General features: G+C 32.1%; 4 protein-coding genes and 1 long non-coding RNA gene across 9 annotated transcripts; 4 read left to right on the forward strand and 1 right to left on the reverse strand.

Moving 5' to 3' along the window:
- Nucleotides 1-774: 774 nt before the first annotated feature.
- On the forward strand, nucleotides 775-2920 carry LOC138934721 (uncharacterized). Of its 2 annotated transcripts, none has more exons than XM_070298742.1 (4): nucleotides 775-797; nucleotides 1096-1273; nucleotides 1733-1905; nucleotides 2033-2920. In XM_070298742.1, the coding sequence occupies exons 1-4, from the start codon at nucleotides 790-792 to the stop codon at nucleotides 2538-2540; spliced, it is 867 nt and encodes a 288-aa protein (XP_070154843.1). In that variant the 5' UTR covers nucleotides 775-789; the 3' UTR covers nucleotides 2541-2920. The 2 variants fall into 2 exon arrangements, with proteins under 2 accessions (XP_070154843.1, XP_070154844.1); XM_070298743.1 differs by lacking the exon at nucleotides 775-797 and adding an exon at nucleotides 865-1004 and having other exon boundaries at nucleotides 2033-2917.
- A 576-nt stretch (nucleotides 2921-3496) lies between these two features.
- LOC138934724 (uncharacterized) lies at nucleotides 3497-4748 on the forward strand. Its single transcript, XM_070298746.1, has 2 exons — nucleotides 3497-3856; nucleotides 4019-4748. Exons 1-2 carry the CDS (start codon nucleotides 3854-3856, stop codon nucleotides 4520-4522), a joined length of 507 nt encoding a protein of 168 aa, XP_070154847.1. The 5' UTR covers nucleotides 3497-3853; the 3' UTR covers nucleotides 4523-4748.
- LOC138934722 (exosome complex component RRP43) lies at nucleotides 4672-7166 on the reverse strand. 2 transcript variants are annotated; one of them, XM_070298745.1, is made up of 7 exons: nucleotides 6834-7166; nucleotides 6582-6618; nucleotides 6463-6510; nucleotides 5679-5973; nucleotides 5470-5590; nucleotides 5266-5372; nucleotides 4672-5120 (listed from the first exon to the last, which is right to left on the reverse strand). In XM_070298745.1, the coding sequence occupies exons 1-7, from the start codon at nucleotides 6848-6850 to the stop codon at nucleotides 5008-5010; spliced, it is 738 nt and encodes a 245-aa protein (XP_070154846.1). In that variant the 5' UTR covers nucleotides 6851-7166; the 3' UTR covers nucleotides 4672-5007. The 2 variants fall into 2 exon arrangements, with proteins under 2 accessions (XP_070154846.1, XP_070154845.1); XM_070298744.1 differs by having other exon boundaries at nucleotides 4680-5120; nucleotides 6373-6510; nucleotides 6834-7160.
- A 961-nt stretch (nucleotides 7167-8127) lies between these two features.
- LOC138934602 (uncharacterized) lies at nucleotides 8128-10685 on the forward strand. Its single transcript, XR_011447155.1, has 3 exons — nucleotides 8128-9778; nucleotides 10219-10259; nucleotides 10338-10685. It is a non-coding gene; the product is annotated as an uncharacterized lncRNA (long non-coding RNA).
- Nucleotides 10686-21880: 11195 nt separating this feature from the next.
- Nucleotides 21881-26940, forward strand: LOC138934876 (serine-rich adhesin for platelets). 3 transcript variants are annotated; one of them, XM_070299020.1, is made up of 6 exons: nucleotides 21881-22297; nucleotides 23887-24041; nucleotides 24165-24393; nucleotides 24619-25673; nucleotides 25759-26060; nucleotides 26261-26940. In XM_070299020.1, exons 1-6 carry the CDS (start codon nucleotides 22228-22230, stop codon nucleotides 26331-26333), a joined length of 1884 nt encoding a protein of 627 aa, XP_070155121.1. In that variant the 5' UTR covers nucleotides 21881-22227; the 3' UTR covers nucleotides 26334-26940. The 3 variants fall into 3 exon arrangements, with proteins under 3 accessions (XP_070155121.1, XP_070155122.1, XP_070155123.1); XM_070299021.1 differs by having other exon boundaries at nucleotides 24628-25673; XM_070299022.1 differs by having other exon boundaries at nucleotides 24631-25673.
- The last annotated feature ends 32 nt before the right edge of the window (nucleotides 26941-26972 follow it).

The following is a 26972-nucleotide window of genomic DNA, read 5'->3' on the forward strand; positions in this document are numbered from 1 at the left end:
CAAGCGCATAATCACAAGCGTAAGGAAATTGATTGGTCCATTCCTTATGCATAACGAAATTGACCAATCAATTTCTTTAGTCCCGATCTACAATGGCTGCGGTTGGGAAGACGCTAGAAATGCTTTGAGGCGTTGCATTAATCAATCAGAATAAAGAAATTTTTATTCTTTATTGGTCAACCAAACGCTCCAAAGCATTTCTAGCGTTTTCTCGACCGAAGCCAATAGGTGTAGTAAGTAGAGTCTTATATAATCAGAGAAGCAACATCGTTATCCCCTCCATGCTTCCCATGATCGCCATGTTGGTCTCGCAGCCATGTGTAATCTAAAATGTCTTTAAAATGTCTCAGAGATATTTAAAATGTTTTTTTTTAGAAAATAACATTAAAAATATACATTTTTCTCACTTACAGTACGCCGGTTGCGATTAGTTGCATGTAGGATTTACTCTCTTTCTCTCTCTCTACGTACAAACTAACCGCCAACATAGGACGCGTTCAATTAACGACCGCGTGCTCGCGAGCATTATCTATCTTTGTTTAATTTTCGGTGAACAACAAAGATGAAATAATATGTGAGCTTTGCGGTCGTTAAGTGGAACGGGCCCGTAGTGGTTAGCCAAACAGCAAGCGGACCATTGTTGCTTCTCTGATTATATAAAACTCTAGTAGTAAGCCTTTAGCCTTAAGAAATTGACTAATCACAATCAAGTATGAGGAGAATACTCGACTGTGATTAGTCAATTCTTAAAGCTTACTACACCTATTGTAGATCCGGACTTATGCGCTTATGCAAAAGTGTGTGCTCCTTGCTATAGCCCTTAATGTGTGATGTTTTCGAACGCAGCCCTAATGGATATTCTTTTGCTGTTCTATAAATTGTCTATATATTTATTATAAATATATTTCTAAATTATTATATGTGTTTATTAAACATAAGATGTGTGTGTGGATGTAATAAAAAAATATAATCTTTCGCTAATTTGAGCAAGAAAAATTAATCGAGTATACATAATATTGCGATTGCTTGCAAAGGATAATTTATATTTTCTGTGTAAGAATATTCTCTATATTTTCTATATAATATTTTTTGTAGCTTTTTCTTGAAGAAATACTTTGTCATGTCTGCGAACAACGATGAATTTACGAATGTTGTGGAAACAGAGATTATTAAAGGTGAACAGGATGATGTATTGGAAAAATATCCACCATCAAAAAAGAAAAAAGTACAGAAAAAGCGGCGCTCGAAGGCGTTAGCATTGAGAATCATGAAAGTAATTTGATATTTCGAAATTTTTATATGTACGTACATATAGGATGCTTTTCATTTAATGACTCAAGTCGACACAAGTTTAGTGAAACCATCATTTGTGCTTCTTTCAATACTAGTGAATAATAAAGATAGAATGATACTCTGTGTCAACTTGAGTCACTAAATGGAAAGCACCCATAGTAAAATTAATAATTAATAAGGATATATCATTAATATCATTGTATATATGTATATATATATATATATATATATATATATATATATATATATATATATATGTGCTCCTTTGCATTGTCTGTTATATTATCGTTTTTTTTTTTTTCACATTAAATATATTCTATTTCTGGGTATTACTTTATATAATAATAATTTTGATATTTTTATAATAATTTATAAGAGTATTATAACTTCAATATTAATTTTATAAATTATATACATATATGTATATATGAATATTCAGCATGATATACCACAAATCTCTGTAAAATCTGCATCTCTTCGCATCGAGGAATTAGCACGACCAACTAAACAACGTGTATTGATTACGCTGAAAGAGAAAATACCGATATTGTCACCAGCATTTGTAAATAATCTTATTAGAATCATTGAGGCTGAATCTTGCTTAACTCCAGAGTATGTATTATGTGTCTCGCATATAAAATTTCAGATTGAGTTTTATATGAAAAAGGCTTCGTTGAATATTTCTCAATCTTTAACTCATAATTCTAAGAATTTTTGTCAAATTATTAATTGCTTGTAGGGAAGCGGCGCAAACTCTTCGCCGGAAAAAATGTGGAAGGAAGAAGATAACACAATTTTCACCACTTATGAAAAAATGGGTAAAAGATATTACAGAAGATATTACACATACAATGCTAAATAGGGATGCGACAATGTGTCAATATTTGATGGCTGAACACTTTGTTAAGAGCATTCTTGGACATCAGTGTGAAACGCGAAAGGATATTCGCGAAATCGCTGCTGTGATATTCAAACACTTAATATCTCTCGACAAATATACAACAGATGTTCGAAATGGCGATCGAGCAATGCAGCAGTTGCACTTTTTAGCCAATGTAGTAGCTTGCTGGATAGCTGAGATACTTATTGAAGTTGCTGAGGTCCATAAAGAAACTCTGGAAGAATATTTTAAAAAAAGACAAATGAAAATGATAGAGATGAATGATGATAATCAAATAAATATTGAAAACAAAAATTGGAAGCAGATAGATCAGGAGGAAAATAAAGAAAAAAAAGAAAAAATTTAGAATACAAAAGGGAGCAAAACGAGAAACCAAGCAAGTTGGATAAAAAAGTGAAAAATGAGGAGAAAATGAAAACATTAAGGAAAAATAACAAATTAAGCTAATGTAAGTAAAAATGAAAAGGATGAAGAAGTGCATAGAATGAAAGAGACACGATAAAGTGAAAAAAAAACGAAGGGACAGTGGAAGAGTTAGAAAGCAATTGAAAGATAATATGATATTGAAAATAATTAAAGGTACTTAGTAAATAGAAAATGAAATGATCATAAAATATTTTTGTGAAATATAAAGGATGGATTAAAAATGGCAAAGAAAATGAATAATTCAAACAGAATAAAAAAATAAATAATAATGATGGCGCTTAAAAGAATCATAATTGTGAACACAGATGCTGAAGAGAATATTATTGATGTTATTGATGCTGGATTAATTAAAATAATATGCCAAAATAATTATTTTGATTTATACCTCCTTGTTCTTGTGATTTATACCTTATGTTATTAAAATAGAAATTTATTATAAATGTAATTTTGAAAAAAATTCTAAAAGTAAGTCTAATAAGGTGTGCTCTCTTTGCTTGATGCTATTTTTTGGTTTAAAGTGCAAGATTCATTTTCAATAGAAAAATGAGATGATCAGAAAATACTTTATTGAAATACAATAGATAGGCAAATAAAATGATTCACAAAGAATATAAAAAAAAATAAAGATGAAAATTGTGTTATCTTTATTCAGTATCTCTGACTCGTCAAACACTAAACCCAAAATAGCATCAGAGTGCATTTAACATCTGGCAATTAAATATAAAAGTCGTATTTTGAGACAAAGCGACAAGAATAAAATATAGAAAATACAATAAATAATGTAAATATTCATTGAAATAAATGATACAATGGAAATGTAATTTAACCTAACCTAGCGATTCATAATTTTGTTTCGTTTACCGATCCTGACTCACAGTTTGATGAATGTGTAATAAAATTTCCAGGAAATACTTCTCTTGGATTTGTAGAGTTTTGATATCAATTTGACATTTTATAAATTAAGTTTTTGATGAGATTGCAATGACTCCGTGTCCATATATCTATTATTAAAGCATAAAAAATATTTGATGGCCGCGCCATATATCGATCAAACTGAATTTTGTTGATGAAAATATTCACAAATGCGTAATTGGCGAAAATAACCAGGCAGCTTTGCAACGATATTTAGTAACACTTATATCATTTGTGAATGCACTTCATAAAGATATAGGAAAACAATTATTGTGATTTATACATATAGGTTGCACATAAGATAAATTGCAGATTACGAATATGGTAATTAATTTAACGAACTTCTATCAATTTAATATATATATATATATTAAAAAGTTTTGATGTTTAAAAAAAATATCAAAACTTTTTCTTCCCTGTATTTTTAAGACTATTCTATATTCTTTGTCAAGATAATATTCCTCTAATTCTATTTTTTTTTTACAGGCATCCACATCGAAAAAACATGGTGCTATCTGCAAGAAAAATACAATAAAATTTGAGCTAACAGAAGAACAGAAAGCTGATATAAAAGAAGCCTTTGATTTATTTGATCCAGATGGTACTGGAAAAATTGCTACTAAAGAACTGAAAGTTGCTATTAGAGCTCTAGGCATTGAACCAACAAAAGAAGAATTAAAAAGGCTTGTAACAGATGTAGATCCAGATGGTCTTGGCAAATTATCTTATGAAGAATTCTTAAATATAATGACAGTGAAAATGTCAGAAAAAGATTCAAAAGAAGAAGTATTAAGAGCTTTCCGTCTTTTCGATGATGATGATACAGGGAAGATATCTTTCAAAAATCTAAAAAGAGTTGCACATGAATTGGGGGAAAATCTGACTGATGAAGAAATACAAGAAATGATTGATGAAGCGGATAAAGATGGCGATGGAGAGATATCCCAAGAAGAATTTCTGAGAATCATGAGAAAGGCATATTTATATTAGGATATTGTTAGTACATAATGTGCTTTTAAATTAAATATATGTTGTATGCATATATCTAAAGAAAAGACTGATATATATATTAGCACAATTATATATTTTTGTCAAACATATTTTTTTTATAGTATTTGTGTTAATATATTGAATATATTCAGTAACATGTCATTAGTATGTTAAAATAAAAGGCACTTTAACTGTACAATATTTCTTTACAGCAAATAATAATTTTTTCTTTTTATACTTTGCTAACGTTTATTCTTTCTAATTTTCTCTTTCTGGACATTGTTTAAAGTTTATAATAAAACACAATTAAAAAGAATAGATTTACATGACAATCACGGATATTTTGTATATCTTCATTTAATAATACTTAATATAAAAAATAACAATAATCTTCATTTAATAATATGAAAAGATGAAAATGTACACACATAAATGCACACAATATAAAACAGATATTGTTTTATTTTTGTAAATTTATTTCTATATTATTTGTTTAGTGTCGAGATTGCAGCATTGATTACTGATCTGACTAATTTTGCTCTTATTTTTGTCATTTCTAGTCCTTTGCAAAGTAAATTCTGAGAGATAGCAATTCCACCTATATTAAGATTATTATTATTAGAGAATTTTTTATTATATGGAATGAGTATACTTTAATAACCATTAAATAATACAAAGAAATCATTAAAATATAAATAATATTTACTATGCTATATTCTATATTATAAAAGCAGAATGCATACCAGGTTTATGTATATAACAAATTTCTTCTTCATCGTCCATCACAATAAAAAATCTTGCCGATGACAAGTCTTCTTCATCATCTGAAGGATCGGCTAGCAACAGTTGTCTATAAACAAAAAAACAAAAAAAAAATTAAGTTTAATTGTATAAAAGACAAACAAATGCCTAAGGAAGGATATTTAGTTATAATAAACTTAACTAACTTTTCAAATATTGCAAATGATGCAGAAACTGGAAATGTTTTTACAGGAAATGCTTTTCTATTTTCTGAATGTACAACAATTACTCCTGTTTCATTGTTGTAGTTTACTTCAGGTAAGGTCACTGCAAAGTACATTTTTTTCAGTTCAATAGAGTAGAGATAAGAAATTGAAGAGATATTATTATTATTATACATGTTCACATGACATACACGTTTTAAGAGCTGCAATTATTGCTCCGATACAAGCATCTATAACTGAGCCATTGAAATTTAAACATAAGATATCACAGTACAAGACCCATACTAATTTATTTTTGCAGATGCAAAGATCTTTTAAATCAAGCACTCTCGAATTGCTTAATATAATATCTATTGATTTAGAAAGCACTTGTGCTTGTTCGCTCGGTGGGCCTGGACGAAACTTTGAAGAACACAGGGGAGATAATTCTACATTTGGTACTAAATAACCATGATCTGGAATATCTGCCCTTGGTATCGCTAATTCCTGAAATATAATATCTGGATGTTTTGCATATTTAATTGCCACTTTTTATCAATAGTTTAAAAACAATTGTTCCTACAGTCAAAATTCTTTGATAAATATAAATTTTATATAAATTATATATATATATATATATATATATATATATATATATATATATATATATATATACACAAATATATCATGAGATTTAAGTAATACAATATATCAATTTGTAAATATAGAAATAATCATTTAATATATTCATTATGTGTGTGTGTGTGTGTGTGTGTGTGTGTGTGTGTGTGTACAATAATTTATTAATACACACACACACACGTATATATAATACCAAAATAATTTATTAACACATATATATAAAACTCAATTATATAATAGAAAAAGTATTCTGAGTATATTTACAGCTTTAATACCACAAACTGCACTTGTGTCACCCAACTTAAATATCGCTGAACTGTCTGCTTGAATAATCGATGAAACATTTATGCTTACCGGCCTAAACGATAAGAATTTTCTACCGTCCGGCCGACTGCCTTGTACCTGAAAATACCACTTGTTTATAGCAAATTTTTTAATATTGTTGTATTCTTAGTTATATATAAGATACTCACAAGATGATCTTGTAAATATTTCACAGGATGAATCGTTCTGCAAATATGTTTAAATAAATAATAACATTGTTCAAAAACAAGATAAAAATTATAAGTCCAGAAAGTGTATCTTCCTATTTTATAAAATTAAAGAAATATTTTTTGTTGCCAGATGCAGGCAAAGAATTGAAGCTTTTTCATAAAGAATTAGAATGACTTCTTTACTTATCATACATATTTTTATATAGACATTTAAAAAAACAAAATACACACTTGTATTGTAAATCCATCTCTAGCGCGTTATTAAAATTTGTTATACATAAACCGTTTATTTAACAATGGTCTAGTTTCCACCGAAGTATTAATTCGCATCTAATGCGGCGTAGAACCAAATTTAAGTCAATGGAAACACGAGTGGTCTAGTTTCCACCGAAGTATTAATTCGCATCTAGTGCGGCGTAGAACCAAATTTAAGTCGATGGAAACACGACTGACTGCTGACTGCATTCATTTCACTCCCATTTCGATCTACAAACTTTGTCGGAGTGGCAGCGAATTGACACGAAATTTATGGAGAATTCGATTGGATGCACTAGTGCGCACTGAGTGCGGGCTCTGTAAAGTTAGCCGGACCACTTTAACTTTTTGATAATTAAAATTATCTAATCGTTTGATGGTCGTTTGGTGATGATTGGTAGCCTAATTAAAACGTTTGGTGGTCAAACGTTTTTTTTAAATTAAATAATTAAAATATTGGTGTAAAGTTAGCCGGACATTTTTAATTTTTAGTCTAATCGATTAAATCAAGGCTTATTCGATGCAAAATCGTTAGGTGGTCACAAATCCTTTATTTACAACGTTTGGTGGTCCATAATTTATCCAAAAAGTAAAAAAAAACCATGTGTGGTTAAGTAGTGGGAATGGCTAACTGGAAGCTGTAAAGTTAGCCGAGCAAATATATTATTTACCAACCAATTTTGTTCAAATTGGTCTTAATTGAAAGACAATCGTTTGGTGGTGATTGGTAGTCTAATTACAACGTTTGGTAGTTAATTATTAGGCTATTATGATTATAAAACCATGTGCGCTGTTCCTGTGCCTGCGCGTACCTTCGTCGTGTAATGGGTCTCGCAGCCAGCGCGATGACGCGATATCCAATGAGAACTCTGCTTTTCTTAAAAAAATAAAGCTCTCATTGGATTCGCGCGTCGCGTCATCGCGCTTATCTGCAAGAGCCATAATGCTGATATTACATTCAAACAAAATGTTTGTCGATTGGCTATCAGATGGAGAATTCGGAGAATTGTCGTACGACAAACTTTTTCAACATATTGATTGACTGCAAAATAGAAACTTTCTTGAGTCTCTAGAAATTAGCTAATCAATGCGCTTAAAAAGTTTGTCTTACGACAAATGCAATATCGGGCTAAAGCGGCGTCTACAATAAATATTTTAAGCCCTAAGCTTTAAGAAATTGACCAATCACAGTCAAGTATGAGGAGAATACTCGACTGTGATTAGTCAATTTCTTAAGGCTTAGGGCTTAAAATCTTATTGTAGACGCCGCTGCAGGGTAATTCAAAAGAAGTAAGAGAAATTTTGTCTCTTACTAAACCAGATGAAGAAACTGAAATTGATAATAAATCGGAAACAAAAACAAACGACAAAGATTGATCTAATATTCCAATGGTTTTGCTCAAAGATGTAAATGTACTCGCGATGCATCAATCGGAGGAATTTCCTGATGAAAATAATCTACAAAGGCAAAAGACGAAAGATGAACTGAAAGCGATGTCCCTTTCAATTGACGATACTAGAACATCGTGGCGACCAAGCAGTGATTGACCAATTGAACAATAAGTTGAAATCTATTTTAGAGATAATTCAAGATCAGTGCCAAGAGATAAAGAAATTGCGTTGTATGGCAAAGGTTTCTGTGGAAGATGTTGTCCACATGTTTAAAAATTTTGCTACACTATCACAAATGATCTTTCGTACTCGTCGAAAGTGTGGATAGATATGAGTATAGAACTGAATGGCAAGTGGACTGCACATGATGTCTACATAGCTGTTCGAGAAGATCGACGAGGTATTGTTACTAAAGCAAGAGACGAATTAGGAATCGTTGTTAGTAATAGCACAAGCAAGGGTGTTCATGATACCGAATACATTGATAATTCAAATCCTATCAATGATTCTGCAATCAGTGATGGAACAGACTCAGTGGACTTCAACAATAATACATATTTAGCACCATTGTTGGAATTTGATTTGATTCTGGCAGAAGAAGAATGGGATGCAATGAAGCCGAATGCTACAGTTCAGTATGGGAGACGAAAAAAATACATTTTAACTAAAGGTGTATGGACAAACATCATAAGCATTGCTTTATGGCAACAACATATTTCTTTGTGCCTTTGTATTCAAGAGAGCGAATGTACATTTGACAGCGGATGAAAACTTGTATAGTTTGAAAATACAAGGATCATGCAAAAGCAAAATATGTGGTAACAAAATCGATGGATATGGCGAAAAACACATTGATGATAATGATTTGCATCTTTGAGTCAAAACTTGTGATATGCGAAATATCTTCCATGAAACAGGTTATACATGAAGGATGATGATATTGTCCATTTCTTTATATCCAATGATGCAGTCTTAAGAAAGCATCTAGTAAAATCATCCGTTACATTACAATTCATTTGGACCCTGATTAATACCGGACTCGCAGAAGAGATTGATCTAAAGAGAGCAGTGCTTTAGAAACATTTGAGGTACCCCTGCATTTCTGAAATACATACGACAAATCGAATACTGTCTTCCATGAATGCCTTAGACTTAGACAGTATCACAAATGTTGTGAAAACCCTTGATTCATATCCTAGTGTATATGTCACTGAAAATTGTTCTGGATGCATTGGTCAATCTTACTCAATGCTGTATCTAGATCCGAATCATAAAAAAATTGAAAAGGAAGGTTTTGGGACTTTGGAAGAAGCAATAAATTTCAGGCCATATATCTACAATGTGTAATGCCAAAAGTGCAAAGGGACATTACTATTACAGAAGAAGTTAAATTTCCACATTTTTATTGATTTAGATATTCGTCCATGTATACGCTTGGGCATCGCTAAGAACAGACTGGAATGTAAATTGACACAGTTACTGACAACCATCAGACTCCAAGTCGAGGAAGAATCATAGGTTACATACAGGTTAGTTTTTATTTTTAGTTTCTGTTAAAATATATTAAGTTTCCAATTATAGAATTAGGGCAAAGCACGTGAAAACATGTAAAGATAAAATCTTATTTTAATCAATTCTAGATATGTTTTATGTATATTGATATAATATTACAGATATTATATGGCCGGATTCACACCTTGGCAGAAAAACAGAAAGCAGAAAAGCAGAGGCCAATCAGAACTCGCGCTAAAAAAGCAGAATGTATTGCTTATTTTCAGCGTGAGTTCTGATTGGCTTCTGCTTTTCTAGCACGAGTTCTGATTGGTTTCTGCTTTTCTGCTTTCTGCTTTTCTGCTTTCTGCTTTTCTGCCAAGATGTGAATCCGGCCTATCACATAAACGAAAAAGCTGAAATATGTAGTGTGATAAATAAGCATTAAATAAGTTAACAATTTTTTTTTGTATTGAAGGATACTTATAACAACTTTCAGTCTCTCATGCATGGTTTAAGGTAAAAAACGCTTTTTTTATTTTATTCGAATATATTCCTTCAATTTTCATCTTATAAAAAATATTTTTATTGTTGAAGATACATTGCCAGATGTGGCTCAATATTCTGATTTAAATTACTTTTCGTGATATGCGGATGCAAATCATTAAAAAGTTCCCATCTTCCTGTTGAGCGATGACAGTGCGCAACGAAATGATTGAATGAGAACGTCACCACTCCAGTTAATCTAGGAAAGTAATTGTGGCAATTAGCAATAAATAGTAAATACATTTCATTTTATCAAACTGGGGACTGTTTATAAGAGAAGAACTATCAACTTTGATATTCATTTGGTTTAGCATTCTGAATGTATATGTGTTATTCTTTACAATGGTTCATAAAAGAGCATCATATTACTAGATTAAATCAATAATTAAAAACATGTAATTCGAATAACTTTTATAATTTTATAATGAAATATATTTTAATAGAAACTAAAAACGAACTAAAAACGAATCTGTATGTAACCCATGATTCTTCCTCGACTTGTCGTACGACAAACTTTTTAAGCGCATTGATTAGCTAATTTCTAGAGACTCAAGAAAGTTTCTATTTCTATTCTATTTCTATCTTATGCATAAGAAAATTGACCAATCAAATTTTTTATGCTTATGATTATGCGCTTATGGAAAAATGTGTGCTCCCCGCTAATCAATATGCTTAAAAAGTTTGTCGTACGACAAATGTAATATCGGCCTTAACCTGATATTACATTCATACGATTGACTATTGAGAATAAACAATTTCTAGAATTCTAGAGTCTCTATCGAGATTCTCCGAATTCTCCATCTGATAGCCAATCGACAAACATTTTGTTTGAATGTAATATCAGCATTATGGCTCTTGCAGATAAGCGCGATGACGCGACGCGCGAATCCAATGAGAGTTTTATTTTTTTCGAAAAGCAGAGTTTTCATTGGATATCGCGTCATCGCGCTGGCTGCGAGAGCCATTACACGACGAAGGTACGCGCAGGCGCAGGAACAGCGCACATGGTTTTATAATCATATTAGCCTAATAATTAACTGCCAAACGTTGTAATTAGACTACCAATCACCACCAAACGATTGTCTTTCAATTAAGACCAATTTGAACAAAATTGATTGGTAAATAATATATTTGCTCGGCTAACTTTACAGCTTCCAGTTAGCCATTCCCACTACTTAACCACACATGGTTTTTTTTTACTTTTTGGATAAATTATGGACCACCAAACGTAAATAAAGGATTTGTGACCACCTAACGATTTTGCATCGAATAAGCCTTGATTTAATCAATTAAACTAAAAATTAAAAATGTCCGGCTAACTTTACACCAATATTTTAATTATTTAATTAAAAAAAAACGATTGACCATCAAGCGTTTTAATTAGGCTACCAATCATCACTAAACGACCACCAAACGATTAGATAATTTTAATTATCAAAAAGTTAAAGTGGTCCGGCTAACTTTACAACGCCCTAAGTGCGCACTCTTTCAGTATTTAGTATTCGATTGGCTTGCCCTGTACTGGTTCAGAATTTTATGTGTATTCGGTTGATAGTGCACTAAAAACATGTGCTAGTGAAAATGTGTTCGACTGAACTGCATTATCCCAGTGCAGTGTTATTTGTACGTTCGATTGAAATACATTGCACTAGTGCAGAAGGCACTGAATTGCACTGAGATTTTCGACAGTGCAGTTCAGTGCAAATTTGAATATTCTGATAAAGAGGTATTATTACACATAATTTCAATGTATAGTTTAAATATTTATTATATTATTTCATATTTAAAGTATCTCTCTTTTATTTAGTGTCAGCGACATTTTCGTTTAAAACGAAATACATTTGATAAATTACATGATATGTACGTAAACTCCGAAATTTTTCATGCAGCACAAGGACATGGTGGACGCAATGTTATAAATAGTGATACACAGTTATTTTCATTTTTATGGTATATACATATATATATTTCTTATTATATGCTTATGTAATATTGCTCATATTTATCTAATAATAAACGTGTACTTTTCTCACACCAAGTACTTAGTTCGCTTCTCTCTTTAATACTGGTACTCTCTGTACTTGTATCTATTTTTTTCTTTTAAAATCTGTAACCCAGACAGCACAAGGATGTCCTTAGGACGTCCAAAGGGCATCCAGGATATACATGTAGGATATCCTCAGGATATCCTATTGTAATCCTCAGATCTCCTCTGGATGTCCTGAGGAAGAGTAAATGATAGCCGTATATTAACCTCTGGAGAATCCAGGGAGATCCTGTGGAACATCCTAAGGATTTTTATAGGATATGTTAGGGATATTTTTCGTATATTTCAAGGAGCAAATTTTTAAATTTAAATATAAATTAAAATTATGTTTTGTTATTTACTGCCAATATTAAAAATCTAATATTAAAAATAGTTAACCGTTCTTTAATATTTTAGGTTTGGCTCCCGGATTTGAGTTGTGTAATATTTTCTAAACAATCCAATATCTGAATTCCCTATGTTGGGATTGCATCAGAAATTGAACTGATAGAAAATAATTACATTTGTAATTTCCTGTCAGTTGCTCTTTGCAAGCTTTATATAATTCTCATAAGCAAATCTCAAATACGAGTTCGCGTGTCGCATAGCGGTAAACAAACGAACTAGCGGTTAAATACTATTGTTTGTAAAGTTTTTAGAATGTTGCGAACAGTAACATTTCTCATGAAATATTAAATAAATAATAATTTTGGATATTTGAAAATGTGCGCATCAATTCAATTATTAATATTAAACGAAATTAACGTTAACAATTAATTGCACATGTATATGTCCTCTGGAAATCCAAAAGACATCCAATATAATAGATAGGGCAGATATATCCTACAGACATCTAGGGGTTATCCAGTGGACATTTATAGGACATTAATACTTATTATAATACTTAAGATTTCTAAATTATATAAAATAGCCGACACAACTAAAAATAATTATGTATGCATATTAAACTTTTATAAATATATTTATAATAATATCTTAAAACATCCTACAAATGTCCTGAACCGTCCTGGACATATTCAGGATGATCCTGAGGATGTTTTGTGCTGTCTGGGTAATAACATATAAAGTATAAAATATAACACACTTGAAGCTATAATTATACAAAAATGTTAAGGTTTGGTGGAAATCATTTATATCTCGATTGGATTGCACAATAGAATAAAGGTTTTATTTTAATATTATTACGAAAGATACAATAGCCGGCACGCTACGGCAAGCAAGAAGAGGAAGACACAGTAGCCAACGTATACACATGTACGAGAACAAGCGCTGCCAACTTATACTTGGCGTGCCGTATATGCCCGGGAAATTTAAAAGTTGCGTAGTCTAGCCAATCAACTTCAACAAAAAATATATATTATACAATATGCAATGAAGATATTATAGTGTGCACAAATTCAATTCTTATAAAAAATTTATAAATTACTGATAAGTAAAATGTTATGAAATAGTAACATATATATACATATATATATATATATATATATATATATATATATATGTATATTTTAATAGTTTATTTTATTTCTGTTTTACATACTTTGTAATGTTTTACTTTCCTTCTGGATGGTTCAAGCTCGGGGGTTAACCTATAAAGAAACTTGGGTGTACTTTTTTCTTCTTTAGTATTAGAGAACTTGATAGTCAAAACTGTAAAAAAAACTGAGAGAACTGATGTAATTCAAACAGAAAACGAATAGAATGCACAAAAATGCGTTTAAATATATTAATGTTTTACTTTTTTATGTTGATTACTGTAGGTTTTTCTCTGCTCTCTTGATTACAGGGCCAATTTCACCAAGTCCGGTTAGATGAACCGACGATTAGCATTCATATCATTTCAGTTGGAACCCTGCTAATTTTAACCGTCGGTTCATCTAACCGGACTTGGTGAAATTGGCCCTACAAGTCGCATATTGCACACGTGGGCACCACTAAAGAAGTTACTAAATGCACTATGTTGGGATCAGTGCCTGTAATCGCTCCCAGGTCAGTGCAAATAACCGCACTCGGGTCAGTATTAAACTACGCGCTCCAAACATGTGCGTCTGGTCATAGCACGTGGTCCTGAAATTTATTCTTAATTTATTATAAATTCTGTGTTTTCTATTAAAATGTTACAAAAATATGTATTTGAAATTTCTTACCAATGTTACAGGCATGAAGCCATTAAGTATTATAGGTATGTTTATAAAAAAATTATAAAAATTCAGTAAAATAATAAAATTTACGTCGTCAATTCCGATGACGTCATACGTAATATAATGTTATAGAGTTGAATCTTGTTCATTTTGCTTGCTCTTAAGGACCAGCGCACATGAAAATATTTTATTGAGTCTTTTATTTTAGAAATAAAAGACTCTGATTGGTTGAATCCTTTATGCCGCGTGCATAACGCATAATGCATTTTTTTGATTACACAAATTTATTTAAATTACAAAAATGTGACTTTCCCAAATAAAAATATTAATGAATATGTTATTCTTAAATGATTTCTAATCGATTCCGTTCATAATATTTATTAAACATAATTAAGATCTGCTAACTTGACGCTCGATAAATTTTTATTATTACAAAAAAAATATTGTTTCCTAAATGTTAAAATGATTTTCCTAAACTTCCCCAAACGATTCCTAAATTATATAATATAAAATAATCAGAAAATATTTAATTTCTCTGCTAACTCTACGGCGGTGAGTGCACATCAATCGAATTCGCCATTAGTCGGTGAAAACGGTTGAGACTAAATGGTGCCAACTTTTATTTTTCATTATTTTATAACCATCAATATATAATCGATATATAATCTATATATCGATGTTCGTAACAGTTATCGTTTGTTCGTATTAATCATCGAAACGGAAAATTAACAAAAAGATTGTCAAGGATTATGTTTATTTACATTCATAAGCAAAAGTTAAGTTGGCTCTACTGAAATATCGATCTTTCTCGCTTTTATTCTACTTCCAGTGGAAACAGTACATTAAATTCGATGCGTACCGAAACAGAATCGGATTGACGACTTCGGTGGAAACTAGACCACTGATACGTTGAGCACATGGATGCGGTTGGGAGATAATGTCAAACAAGGAGCGACAATCGCGTGCTATTCTTGTTCATCTAGCATATCGCTTTACGGCCGAAACACGGTCTAAAAATGCTTTCTGACCTCTTGTGGCAGAAAGCAGTAATGCAACAAAATTAACGGGCGCCTATTTTCGAGAATTTTTTACTTGCATATATACATATATGTGCATATATATGTTTAAATTATAGTTAAAATTGTATTAAATATTGTATGATGATCAATAATAATAATAGGATAATAGGTAACAAAGTGAACAAATATATAATATATAAGACACGGGTACCTGTTAGATTTGGTGATTTGTTGCTTTATTACTATCAATACTTCGTGTATCATATCAGGACAGGGATAAGCACAATTGTTAATCCTTGTTTGATATTATTTTTTAACAGTTGTAATTACAGTTTCGCAGATTAATAATTATATTATCTTTTTTCAATTGTATCAAGAATATAATAGCTATAAGATAATAATAGCTTTCCATAGCTATTATTGGTTTATTACAAAATACATCTCCATTATCTCCCAACCGCATTCATGTGCTCAACGTATCAGAGTGTTTACCTTCATGGACGCTACACATATACGCGATGAAAGACAGACAAAGATGACGCAATCATCTTTCTTTGTCACGCGGCCAGTGTGCCACCACGGAATATTCCCCATGTTCTGCTGTTAGCTGTACTTTAGATACAGATGTGGTGAAATTCGTAGTCTTCATCCTACTTCTCAAAAAATTAATATTTTTTCATGAAACTTGTTTTGACGTATTCTTTATATTGTTAGAATTAGTCGTATAGAGTCGGATTTTGCAATTTAGATTTCAAAAATTTACAATAAATACAATATGAATTCGGGAGCAACTACACCTTATCTGCGAGTAGTTGTATGTTGCTTGTCAGTATTAGAATTTTTATTTTGATCATTTTTTCAAAAAAAACACTCTGGAAGAAGACGATGCTGCTGAATACGAATATCATCATTAGAATCCGATTTTCTCTTTATTTTGGCTGTAGAACGTAAACTACGAATCCGTAATTCACGGCTTCCCGCGAGAGGTCTCTATTGTCTCTCCTGTCGACCCTTCCTATGTTGGCGGTTAGTTTGCACGTAGATACTTAGCAGCACAAGGATGTCCTTAGGACGTCCAAAGGGCATCCAGGACATACATGTAGGATATCCTCAGGATATCCCATTGTAATCCTCAGATCTCCTCTGAATGTCCTGAGAAAGAGTAAATGATAGCCGTATATCAACCTCTGGAGAATCCAGGGAGGTCCTGTGGAACATCCTAAGGATTTTTATAGGATATGTTAGGGATATTTTTCGTATGTTTCAAGGAGCAAATTTTAAAATTTAAATATAAATTAAAATTATGTTTTGTTATTTACTGCCAATATTAAAAATCTAATATTAAAAATAGTTCACCGTTCTTTAATATTTTAGGTTTGGCTCCCGGGTTTGAGTTGTGTAATATTTTCTAAACAATCCAATATCTGAATTCCCTATGTTGGGATTGCATCAGAAATTGAACTGATAGAAAATAATTACATTTGTAATTTCCTGTCAGTTGCTCTTTGCAAGCTTTATATAATTCTCATAAGCAAATCTCAAATACGAGTTCGCGTGTCGCATAGCGGTAAACAAACGAACTAGCGGTTGAATACTATTGTTTGTAAAGTTTTTGGAATGTTGCGAACAGTAACATTTTTCATGAAATATTAAATAAATAATAATTTTGGATATATGAAAATGTGCGCATCAAATTCAATTATTAATATTAAACGAAATTAATGTTAACAATTAATTGCATATGTATATGTCCTCTGGAAATCCAAAAGACATCCAATATAATAGACAGGGCAGATATATCCTACAGACATCCAGGGGTTATCCAGTGGACATTTATAGGACATTAATACTTATTATAATACTTAAGATTTCTAAATTATATAAAATAGCCGACACAACTAAAAATAATTATGTATGCATATTAAATTTTTATAAATATATTTATAATAATATCTTAAAACATCCTATAAATATCTTGAACCATCCTGGACATATTCAGGATGATCCTGAGGATGTTTTGTGCTGTCTGGGTAATACATTCCCAGATAGCCAAGAATGTTAAAATCACGTTTTGCCAAAGCTTTGCGACAAAGTGTGCTTTAATTTTGACAACAATTGTTTAGCAAACATTTGTCTTGTTTTGGTTTGTCAAAAAGTTTGAAGCAAATTGATGGCAACATTTTTTGTCTCACGATGCTGTAAATAATAGAAAAAGGTTTGCTCGTAAATTTTACGCAAAGAAGAACATGTATGATGCTATTCACGGTGTAACACAAACTTTACATTAATTAGTAGCAAATTTTATTATACACGCAAATTTACGACAAGAACAGAGCAAACCTTATTGTACACAATATGATAACATATTTACGAAAAGAACAGAACAAAATATACTCTGGCACAATGAGATGCAAAATTCATGCAAATAACAGAGCAAACCTTACCATTCATGGCATGACAGCAAATTTACAACTTTACTTTATTACAAACTTTACAAAAATATAGTATTCAGCCGATAGTTCGTTTGTTCATCGTTATGCGACGCGCTATATGCATCCATCTCGTATTTGATTTTTAGTCATGAGAAGTATATAAAGCTTGCAAAAAGCAACTGACAGAAAATTAAAAATATAATTATTTCTATCAGTTCAATTACTGATACAATCACAAACATAGGGAATTAAGATATTTGACTGATTGTCTCTCTTAGATCGGACAGATAAATGTCTAAAAAAGTTTAAATCATCCGTTTATTGTTTACTTAAAATGTAAATATATATATAAAATTCATATATTCATTATATTTTATAAATTCATTTTCAATTATTCATATATTATCATCATCTCATAATTGTAATAAATGCCACCTAAGACTCTTGTCTGCTCGGTCGCATATTCTTAAACGACGCGTCAGAAAACATGATGGATTGCTTCACAAAAAATATTCTTCTCTGCGAGATTTATCGTTCCTCAGAGTTTGTCGCAGAGTTTCTGGATCATCCTATACAGAGAATTATCACAAATTTGCTATCATGCCGTACACAGCAAGATTTGTCCTATTCTTGTCACAAATTTGCTGTCATCCCGTGCACGGCAAGGTTTGCTGTATTCTCGCCACAAATTTGCTATCATCCCGTGCACAGCAAGGTTTGTCCTGTTCTTACCACAAATTTGCTGTCATGCCGTGCTCGGCAAGGTTTGCTCTATTATTTGCGTAAAATGTGCATCACATTATTGCGACAAGCCTTGCCAGCAAAAGCTAAGCTTTATCCGGACACACCTTGTTACAATTTTGCTGTAAAGACATGCTCGGGTTTGCTGCAAACTTTGTGCAAAGTTTGCATCATTTTGTTTGCTGGGTTACTATTAAAGGCGATGTTTTAAGATATTATTATAAATATATTTATAAAAATTTAATATGCATACATAATTATTTTTAGTTGTGTCGGCTATTTAATATAATTTAGAAATCTTAAGTATTATAATAAGTATTAATGTCCTATAAATGTCCACTGGATAACCCCTGGATGTCTGTAGGATATATCTGCCCTGTCTATTATATTGGATGTCTTTTGGATTTCCAGAGGACATATACATATGCAATTAATTGTTAACATTAATTTCGTTTAATATTAATAATTGAATTTGATGCGCACATTTTCATATATCCAAAATTATTATTTATTTAATATTTCATGAAAAATGTTACTGTTCGCAACATTCCAAAAACTTTACAAACAATAGTATTCAACCGCTAGTTCGTTTGTTTACCGCTATGCGACACGCGAACTCGTATTTGAGATTTGCTTATGAGAATTATATAAAGCTTGCAAAGAGCAACTGACAGGAAATTACAAATGTAATTATTTTCTATCAGTTCAATTTCTGATGCAATCCCAACATAGGGAATTCAGATATTGGATTGTTTAGAAAATATTACACAACTCAAACCCGGGAGCCAAACCTAAAATATTAAAGAACGGTGAACTATTTTTAATATTAGATTTTTAATATTGGCAGTAAATAACAAAACATAATTTTAATTTATATTTAAATTTTAAAATTTGCTCCTTAAAACATACGAAAAATATCCCTAACATATCCTATAAAAATCCTTAGGATGTTCCACAGGATCTCCCTGGATTCTCTAGAGGTTAATATACGGCTATCATTTACTCTTCCTCAGAACATTCATAGGAAATCTGAGGATTACAATGGGATATCCTGAAGATATCCTACATATATGTCCTGGATGCTCTTTGGACGTCCTAAGGATATCCTTGTGCTGTCTGGGTACATATATCTAAGAACTTATCCCACATTGCTAAAGTAGCCAAGCTCTTTCATATTAGCAAAGAATACTTGTCCAATGTCAGTAGGATGAGCAAAATCTCGAAAATTTACAGATATGTTTGATACTGAAACATATGACATACAAGAGGTTAGGAAATCTCTCGTATGTACAGTAGGCAACATAGAAAACTATTAGAATATCCTTACCATTTATATACAGATTTTTTGTTGCGTACCTGTATTCAATGCTGTCCGTAAATAATTAATAATTATATAGTATTCTCTCGCACTTAAAATTTCATGTATATGTTACGGCATCGTCATACGAAATATTCAAACGACTCCACACTCCTCCCTTCACCCCTCCATCAGAATGAATTAGTTTTTTTGGTTTTTCAAAGCATGTGAACCAACAAACATTTTAATTAGTTCTTCCGCGACCAATAAATGATTGCGCATCAATTGAACTAAGTTTGAAACAAAATAATATCTTTCCGGCTAACTTCACACAAAATTTTGTTTTCGTATTTTCAAAAAAAATATTAATCAACAAACGTTGTAATTAGGTCAACAATCACCAATAAACCAAATTCATAAAAAAAAAATTATAAAAGTGAATGTTGATCGGCTAGCTTTATGGAGCTCCCATTAGTCTTGTTGCATTACTGCTTTCTGCCAGAAAGCATTTTCAGGTTGTATGTTGTATCTCGACCGGAAAGCGTTAGAAGAACAAGGACAGCACGCGATTGTCGCTCCTTATCTAGATTTGTCTCTCAACGACCGCATCCGTGTGCTCAATATATCGGTGTTTATGCCTTCACGGATATTACATACATACGCGCGGATGAAAGAGAGACGAAGACGGCGCAATCATCTCTCATAAGGTCTGTTCTTTACAGCTGAACTGACTGCACCAGTTCAGAGCCCATCCTTCTCCTTCCAATAGGGAGAGAAAAAGATAAACTTTGAACTAGTGCAGCCAGTACAGTTGCAAAGAACAGACTCTTTTGTCAAGCAATCAGTGTACTACCACTATCAAAAAGATCGAAAAGTGGATGTAGCACGGATATGAATCAAATGACAGTATCGAAAAGTGGATGTGGGTAGGTGTTTCCAATTCCTAAAAGTGGATGCACGGCGCTGCTCTACGGCCTAGAAAAAGCATCCCATGAAAATCGCCGGCATTGTGTCTCTCAGGCTTCTCTCTGGTATTGTCGAGACATATTTTTCGATAAAAATTATAGATTTTACGTTTTTCGTAAATATTTTAAAAAATATTAATTTTAAAAAGGAAACAATTGTTGATTGAGCAATTAAGAAGCAATCGTTTGAGTTATTGTTTATTAAAAAATTTGATTTTCCAGCGCCAACATAAGTCTGGTGCTCATTTGATATTTTCGAGATTTGTTTTATCTATAATAAGTAAAGTAAATTTCGCCATGTTCAAAACAAAAAAAATCTTCGATTGTCTTTCTAACTGAACTGAAGATGGCGCTTCCGTGATTGTAGTATTTCGTTCGCAGACTCGCCAAATACTGTAGATATTAATACATCCAACTCTTGAAAAGTCCTTTGCTTGCAAGGCAACTACTGAAACAGCGTCATCTATTAATCTGAGGTGATAAACTCTTGCTTCATTGAGTGTTACTGACTGGGTAACAATGTAAATGATAAATAAAAATACGTATATAATTGTGAGATATTTTCTTTAATTTAATCATTTTTTGTCATAATTAACCTTTTCTTCTTACTATCATTAATTTTATTAATATAGGCTTTTAATAAAACGTTAAAATATTTCTCTAAAAATATTTTATAACAATCGTTACATATACACATATTTTCCTTAATATTACAATTTGATATTAATTTTGCTTTAACATTTGATGTACTTTCGTTAAGATAAACTTCAATATTACTTTTAAAACATAATATAATCACGAACCACTTAACTACGAGACAAGCGTTCCAGGGCTGACGGTCTTTAATAGTATCTAGTCGGTGCCTCTATTAAAAAAATACTAACAACTCAGGCCGCGAGGTAGCGCTAGTGCGCTGTATTGCTTGTTTTTAATCGAAGTTGAACGTATTAATATCTACAGTATTTGGACTCGCAGAGACAGCCAGACAGCCCGTTTATTAATCGATCATTCTGGGAATCGCTGTGCGTAAATTCGCATTCGAGTTTTGTTGTGACCTCGAGATAGATGATAATAAGACGCACCTAGATACATTATCATCAGAAGAGATGTAGCTGTCAACGCACGTGAACGTTGTTCTCACACATCTAACGGTGTCCTCGCGATGTAAGATGTGATCACCGACATACACTTGGCACATTGACGATTCGCGCGATGCCGATTGAATTAATAAAATCGCCGAAGAAAAGGATTGCCGCGCACCGGGACACACCAGAGTTATGACAAGATAACAGATGCAGAATGAGGCACAGCAGCAGTGGTAACCTATTCGGTTATGCGGTCCTCACATTCACCCTCACTCGCCTCAAGGGTGAGTTCATTATACGATCGCGATATATATGTTTGCTCTCTCTTTCTCACACACACGCGCGCGCGCGCACACACACACACACAGCATGTGTGCGTCCACGCGTGTGTGCGATGTGTGTGTATATGTATATGCAGCTCTTCGTGTTCTATTTTACCTTTTATTTATAATAGCATTGATTTTGTGCAAATGCTTGGGTATTGTATCCACCTGCATTAAAGTCGGACACTCTTTCTCGAGGATATCAGAAAAAAGATTGGGCAAATTATATATGCTATGCATAAGGACTCATTGTCAGAGAGACATAATACAAAGTAAAGAATACGGAGACTTAAATATAAAAAATTAAGCCAATTCAGAAGATTAAAAATTGCAATTCGATTAATCAAAACAAAAGAATTAAGATTATTTTGTCTTGATTGATTAAGTTTCTTCAATTTGAATTTTCAATGCATAGAGCCCGAGCACAGACTTTTGCATAAGCGCATAACCATAAGCATAAGGAAATTGATTGATCCATAAGCATATGCATAAGGAAATAGACCAATCAATTTCCTTATGCTTATGGTTATGCGCTTATGCAAAAGTCTGTGCTCGAGCCTTTATTCTTTACAATTTTTTATATGTATGTTTAATTCCTTCTTCTGCTCGTCTGAACCTGTGTGTGTATGTGTATATATATCTGTAGTATGCAGTGATATGCTTGTTTGAAATATATCTATTCTGATCAAATTAAAATAAATTAAATTATACGTATAATTATTAATTAAAAACGATTAATTGCAAAAATAAAGTAGGAGTTTAATAAAATAGTTTATGTCATGTGGAGTAAGTTTCATAAACAGGGTGTCTACTCCTTAGAAAAATATGGAAAATCTGGAATTCTCAAGTTCTTTTTTTTCAATCTGGAAAAATCAGGGATCATAAAATTGTATTGGAATTTAGGAACTCAACAAAAATTCTCTGATAATTTTACTTTTATATTGTAAGCAGTCGGCAATCCGCCAATAAGTCAAGTTGTGAATTATATGTTTAATATACATATATTATAAATATATATCTGTTTCTATTTATATATTCAATGTTTTAACATAATATTGAATATGCAGTACATATTCTTTATTATAATTTTTAGTGATAAAAATATGAAAATATTATACAAGTGAAAAATGATCATCTTACAAAACCATTTTTTAAATATATTTGCAAATTTAATACTTAAAGAGGCTTTGTATTTTTCCTTTGTATAAGTGAAAAGAGAATGCGAATAAAAAATTTTATTTTAGAAAGTTACATCAAAAAATCTCTTTATCTGGAATTTTGAATAACAATATCTGGAATTTTCAGGGAATTTTTTTATAAGATTTGAATAGACATTCTATTAAACTTTTTATTTAACTATTCCAATCTAATTCATAGCATATTTCATTAAAAATAAGAGATAGACATTTAATAGCACAGATAAAAGAAATAAATAATTGTCTATTATAGATAACTATTAGTTTTTTCCTCATGTTTCTTTTTTTTCTTTTTTCTTTTTTCTTTTTTTTCCCCCCTTTTAATATCAAGTATATATGTCTCAATATTTATAGTACATGCAGAAAGCGGAGTTGCTTGTAAAGATCAAAGTGGACGTACTTTTGAAAGCGGTATCTATTATACTCCTGGACCTGAACCATGTACTTTTTGTGTTTGTGATAATGGCAATCCAAAGTGGTGTAAAGCTTTTATTTGCAAATTTCTCGAGGTATGTAATATTAATAATATATGCTAAATACTGTAATTAAAGCATTTAGACTTACAATTTAGAATTAATAATGGAATTTGTAGCTTAAAGAATTATATAAAGTTAGTATTCTGCACAATATAGGAGAATTGCAAGTCTTTTCGTCGAGGTGATACCTGTTGCGAATTCATTTGCTTGGATGATACATTGTCGGTATCTAACGATAAAACCGATGGAGCAGGAACTAACGTAATAGATGGAAATGCAAATTATGATATAGGTTTACGATCAGTTGCCAGTTTTGTGACAGCAATATTTTCTCTGAGTCTATTATTTTTTCTGATACATCGTCTGCGTCAGCGTAAAATACAAGGTAAGAAAATGTGTCTATATATATATATATGTATATATAGTGTATTGTAAAAACCGGATCAACGCTTAAACGTAGATTCCTGAGATCATTTTAAGATGATCAGTACAGTACATACATATATACATATTTTAATTTTTTTGGAATGGAGCAATATAATATTACTATGGAAACAAAAATAAATTATATTAATAAAATATAAAAAATGTAATATGTGATGTATACTAGTTTGTATAGCAGGCCGAGAAAACAGGCAACTCGGAGAGGATCAGAGAAGCTTAAGCAATATGGGATATTTGGACAGAGGATTGCCTCATGGGGTTCCTATGGATGACATATCTTGCGGGACAGGTTACTCACTATGGAAGCCACCTGGCAGTAATTATTTCCCACGTGGTGAGGCGCCTCCGCCCTATGAGGAAGCAATTGCTGCTGCCCGGGCGGAACAGCTACTATCAATGAATCCGCACACGCTATTATCGATGAATTTCTCCGATAATTATATGCCAAATATTAATAATCACACAAGCATGTCAGTCGTCGCAAACGCACAAAACGAGTTAATTGTAAACACGCAAGGCTCATCCAACGATAATCATGTAAGCACACCCCTGATGTCTTCGTCGAGCAGACCGCTTTCTAGTCCCAGCGCATATGCATCTGGCAATTATCGATCGGTAAGTCAAAATATCAATGCAACGTCCACCGTTGGTCTGAATACTAGCACATCTACTACGAATTTCACAATGGGAACAAACATGTATGAGAATCTACCCATCTCATCAATCAGTACGACTAGTTTCAACGACAGTCAACATTCTGAGATGAATAGCGTTAGTACGCAACAAAACCTATTATCGATATCACATTCTACTATTCCCAAAAATTATCGTCAGCACACGACGATCTTTCCGCGTCAGAGCGATGCTGGCGCGTTTACGATATCGGCGAGTCTATCAAATTCAGACATGTCTTCCCATGGCACAATTTCGCGAATGTCTCGCATTACCAGTAGAGCGAAGGACGTTCTGACCGATTGCTCAGCGAAGGACTATCTCCGCTTATCACCGAGCAGCGTCGCGGCATCTCATGAAAACTCGTCGCATTCCGTGCAATTGTCTGCTGTCGCAGCTTGCCCAAATAATTACAAAAATGCTACCAAAAATGTAAACACGTTTTATGTGGATGATACTCCAATAGCATCAGCGTCTAGTTTAGTAGCGCAATCCGAAACGTATAAAATAAACACGGCAGACGTATCCGAGAAGACTCGCGAATATACAGTATGTAATAATAATTTATTGTAATATAAATTTCATTGAGAGGCGCAACGCGCTTTTATTAAATACGAAGTTTTATCTGCTACAGCCTTCATTGAGTGCAGCTAACGAGATGAATGCGAGCGGCAGCTTTGAATCAATGACGTGTACATGTAGCATGCAAGCGTTACCTACTCTGCACGATGACACAGACGACTATCGAAGTGAATGCGAGAATTGCAAGAGTGCGACTGGTTCTCGTTACTATCTAGATAACGAAGACGAGCTAGTCACCTCTCTTCATGAAACCATGACATTACACAGGAGACCAGACGAAGCAACATCAAGTGCCACACCACAATATTATAGAACTTCACTTACACTGCCGACGAGTACACGCCAACGTACAAGGTGATATATATTTGAATAATATTGTTGAGTTATACATTTTTGTTGTTTTGAGTTAGCATTTTTTTATTTGATACATTAAATTATTTTTATAAACTTTATTGAAACTATTTATATAAAGCTATATTTGTGTCAATACTTACGAAGATGAATTATGCACATGAAAAATTTCCTACATAGATTTAAAAAATCTTTGTATTTAGGATTACCGGGGCCCGTGAAAACTGGTTCAACACTATGCCAGAAAGTTCTAGCGGGTCTTCTGACGAAAACTAAGAATGAAGAAAATAGAGAAAAATGTTTAAATGTGCAAATAAGATTATTATACATGCATACAGCAGACATATATATACACACAACAATATATAAATATATTTGCATGTGTATACAATTATTAAAATTATCTATACAGAGTGTCCCAGAATAATTACACTTCTGTTCTCGGATGAGATTGTTGATTGAATGTCAGTGTAATAATAATTTTTGCATTGTGTTAAGATACAAGATAAAAATATACAGACTTATATATTATATAATATACCGCAATATTAAAAAGAGTTCGCTTAAAAAGCATTACAAATCTCTCCATTTTTTCCATACAATTGCAGTTTCAAATCTTCCAAAATTCCCTAACTTTCCTATACTCTATGTAACATTTGAGAGAAACTGCCAGTTTTTGGGACATCCTCTATAGTGTAGTGTGATTGTCATAATTATCATTATTATACATCATAATCGTGTCATCATCATTATTATCATTGTTAAACAATGGAAGTTTGTGAAATCTTATAGTGGAGCTAATAATCCAGAATAAATCAAGTAAAGTTCAGTGGGAAATTTCACAGTAAAATTATGCAAACTTCCGCATTGCATTGTATTACTATTATCAAGTACTCTGCGTTGATACCACTGCTT

Source organism: Polyergus mexicanus, unplaced genomic scaffold, assembly GCF_030449975.1.
Source record: "Polyergus mexicanus isolate NDT 795.1 unplaced genomic scaffold, iyPolMexi1.0 SCAF_7, whole genome shotgun sequence".
Lineage (NCBI taxonomy): Eukaryota > Metazoa > Arthropoda > Insecta > Hymenoptera > Formicidae > Polyergus > Polyergus mexicanus.

Excerpts from the sequence above, each read along its gene's own strand:
- LOC138934721 (XM_070298742.1), top strand. Across the intron at positions 1,274-1,732 it reads TAGCATTGAGAATCATGAAA|CATGATATACCACAAATCTC; the intron begins GTAATTTGATAT and ends ATGAATATTCAG. Across the intron at positions 1,906-2,032 it reads GAATCTTGCTTAACTCCAGA|GGAAGCGGCGCAAACTCTTC; the intron begins GTATGTATTATG and ends AATTGCTTGTAG.
- LOC138934722 (XM_070298744.1), bottom strand. Across the intron at positions 5,591-5,678 it reads AATTGCAGCTCTTAAAACGT|TGACCTTACCTGAAGTAAAC; the intron begins GTATGTCATGTG and ends TGTACTTTGCAG. Across the intron at positions 5,121-5,265 it reads TTGTTATATACATAAACCTG|GTGGAATTGCTATCTCTCAG; the intron begins GTATGCATTCTG and ends ATCTTAATATAG.
- LOC138934876 (XM_070299020.1), top strand. The coding sequence starts at position 22,228 with ATGAGGCACAGCAGCAGTGGTAACCTATTCGGTTATGCGGTCCTCACA. Across the intron at positions 25,674-25,758 it reads AGAAGACTCGCGAATATACA|CCTTCATTGAGTGCAGCTAA; the intron begins GTATGTAATAAT and ends TATCTGCTACAG. Across the intron at positions 26,061-26,260 it reads AGTACACGCCAACGTACAAG|GATTACCGGGGCCCGTGAAA; the intron begins GTGATATATATT and ends CTTTGTATTTAG.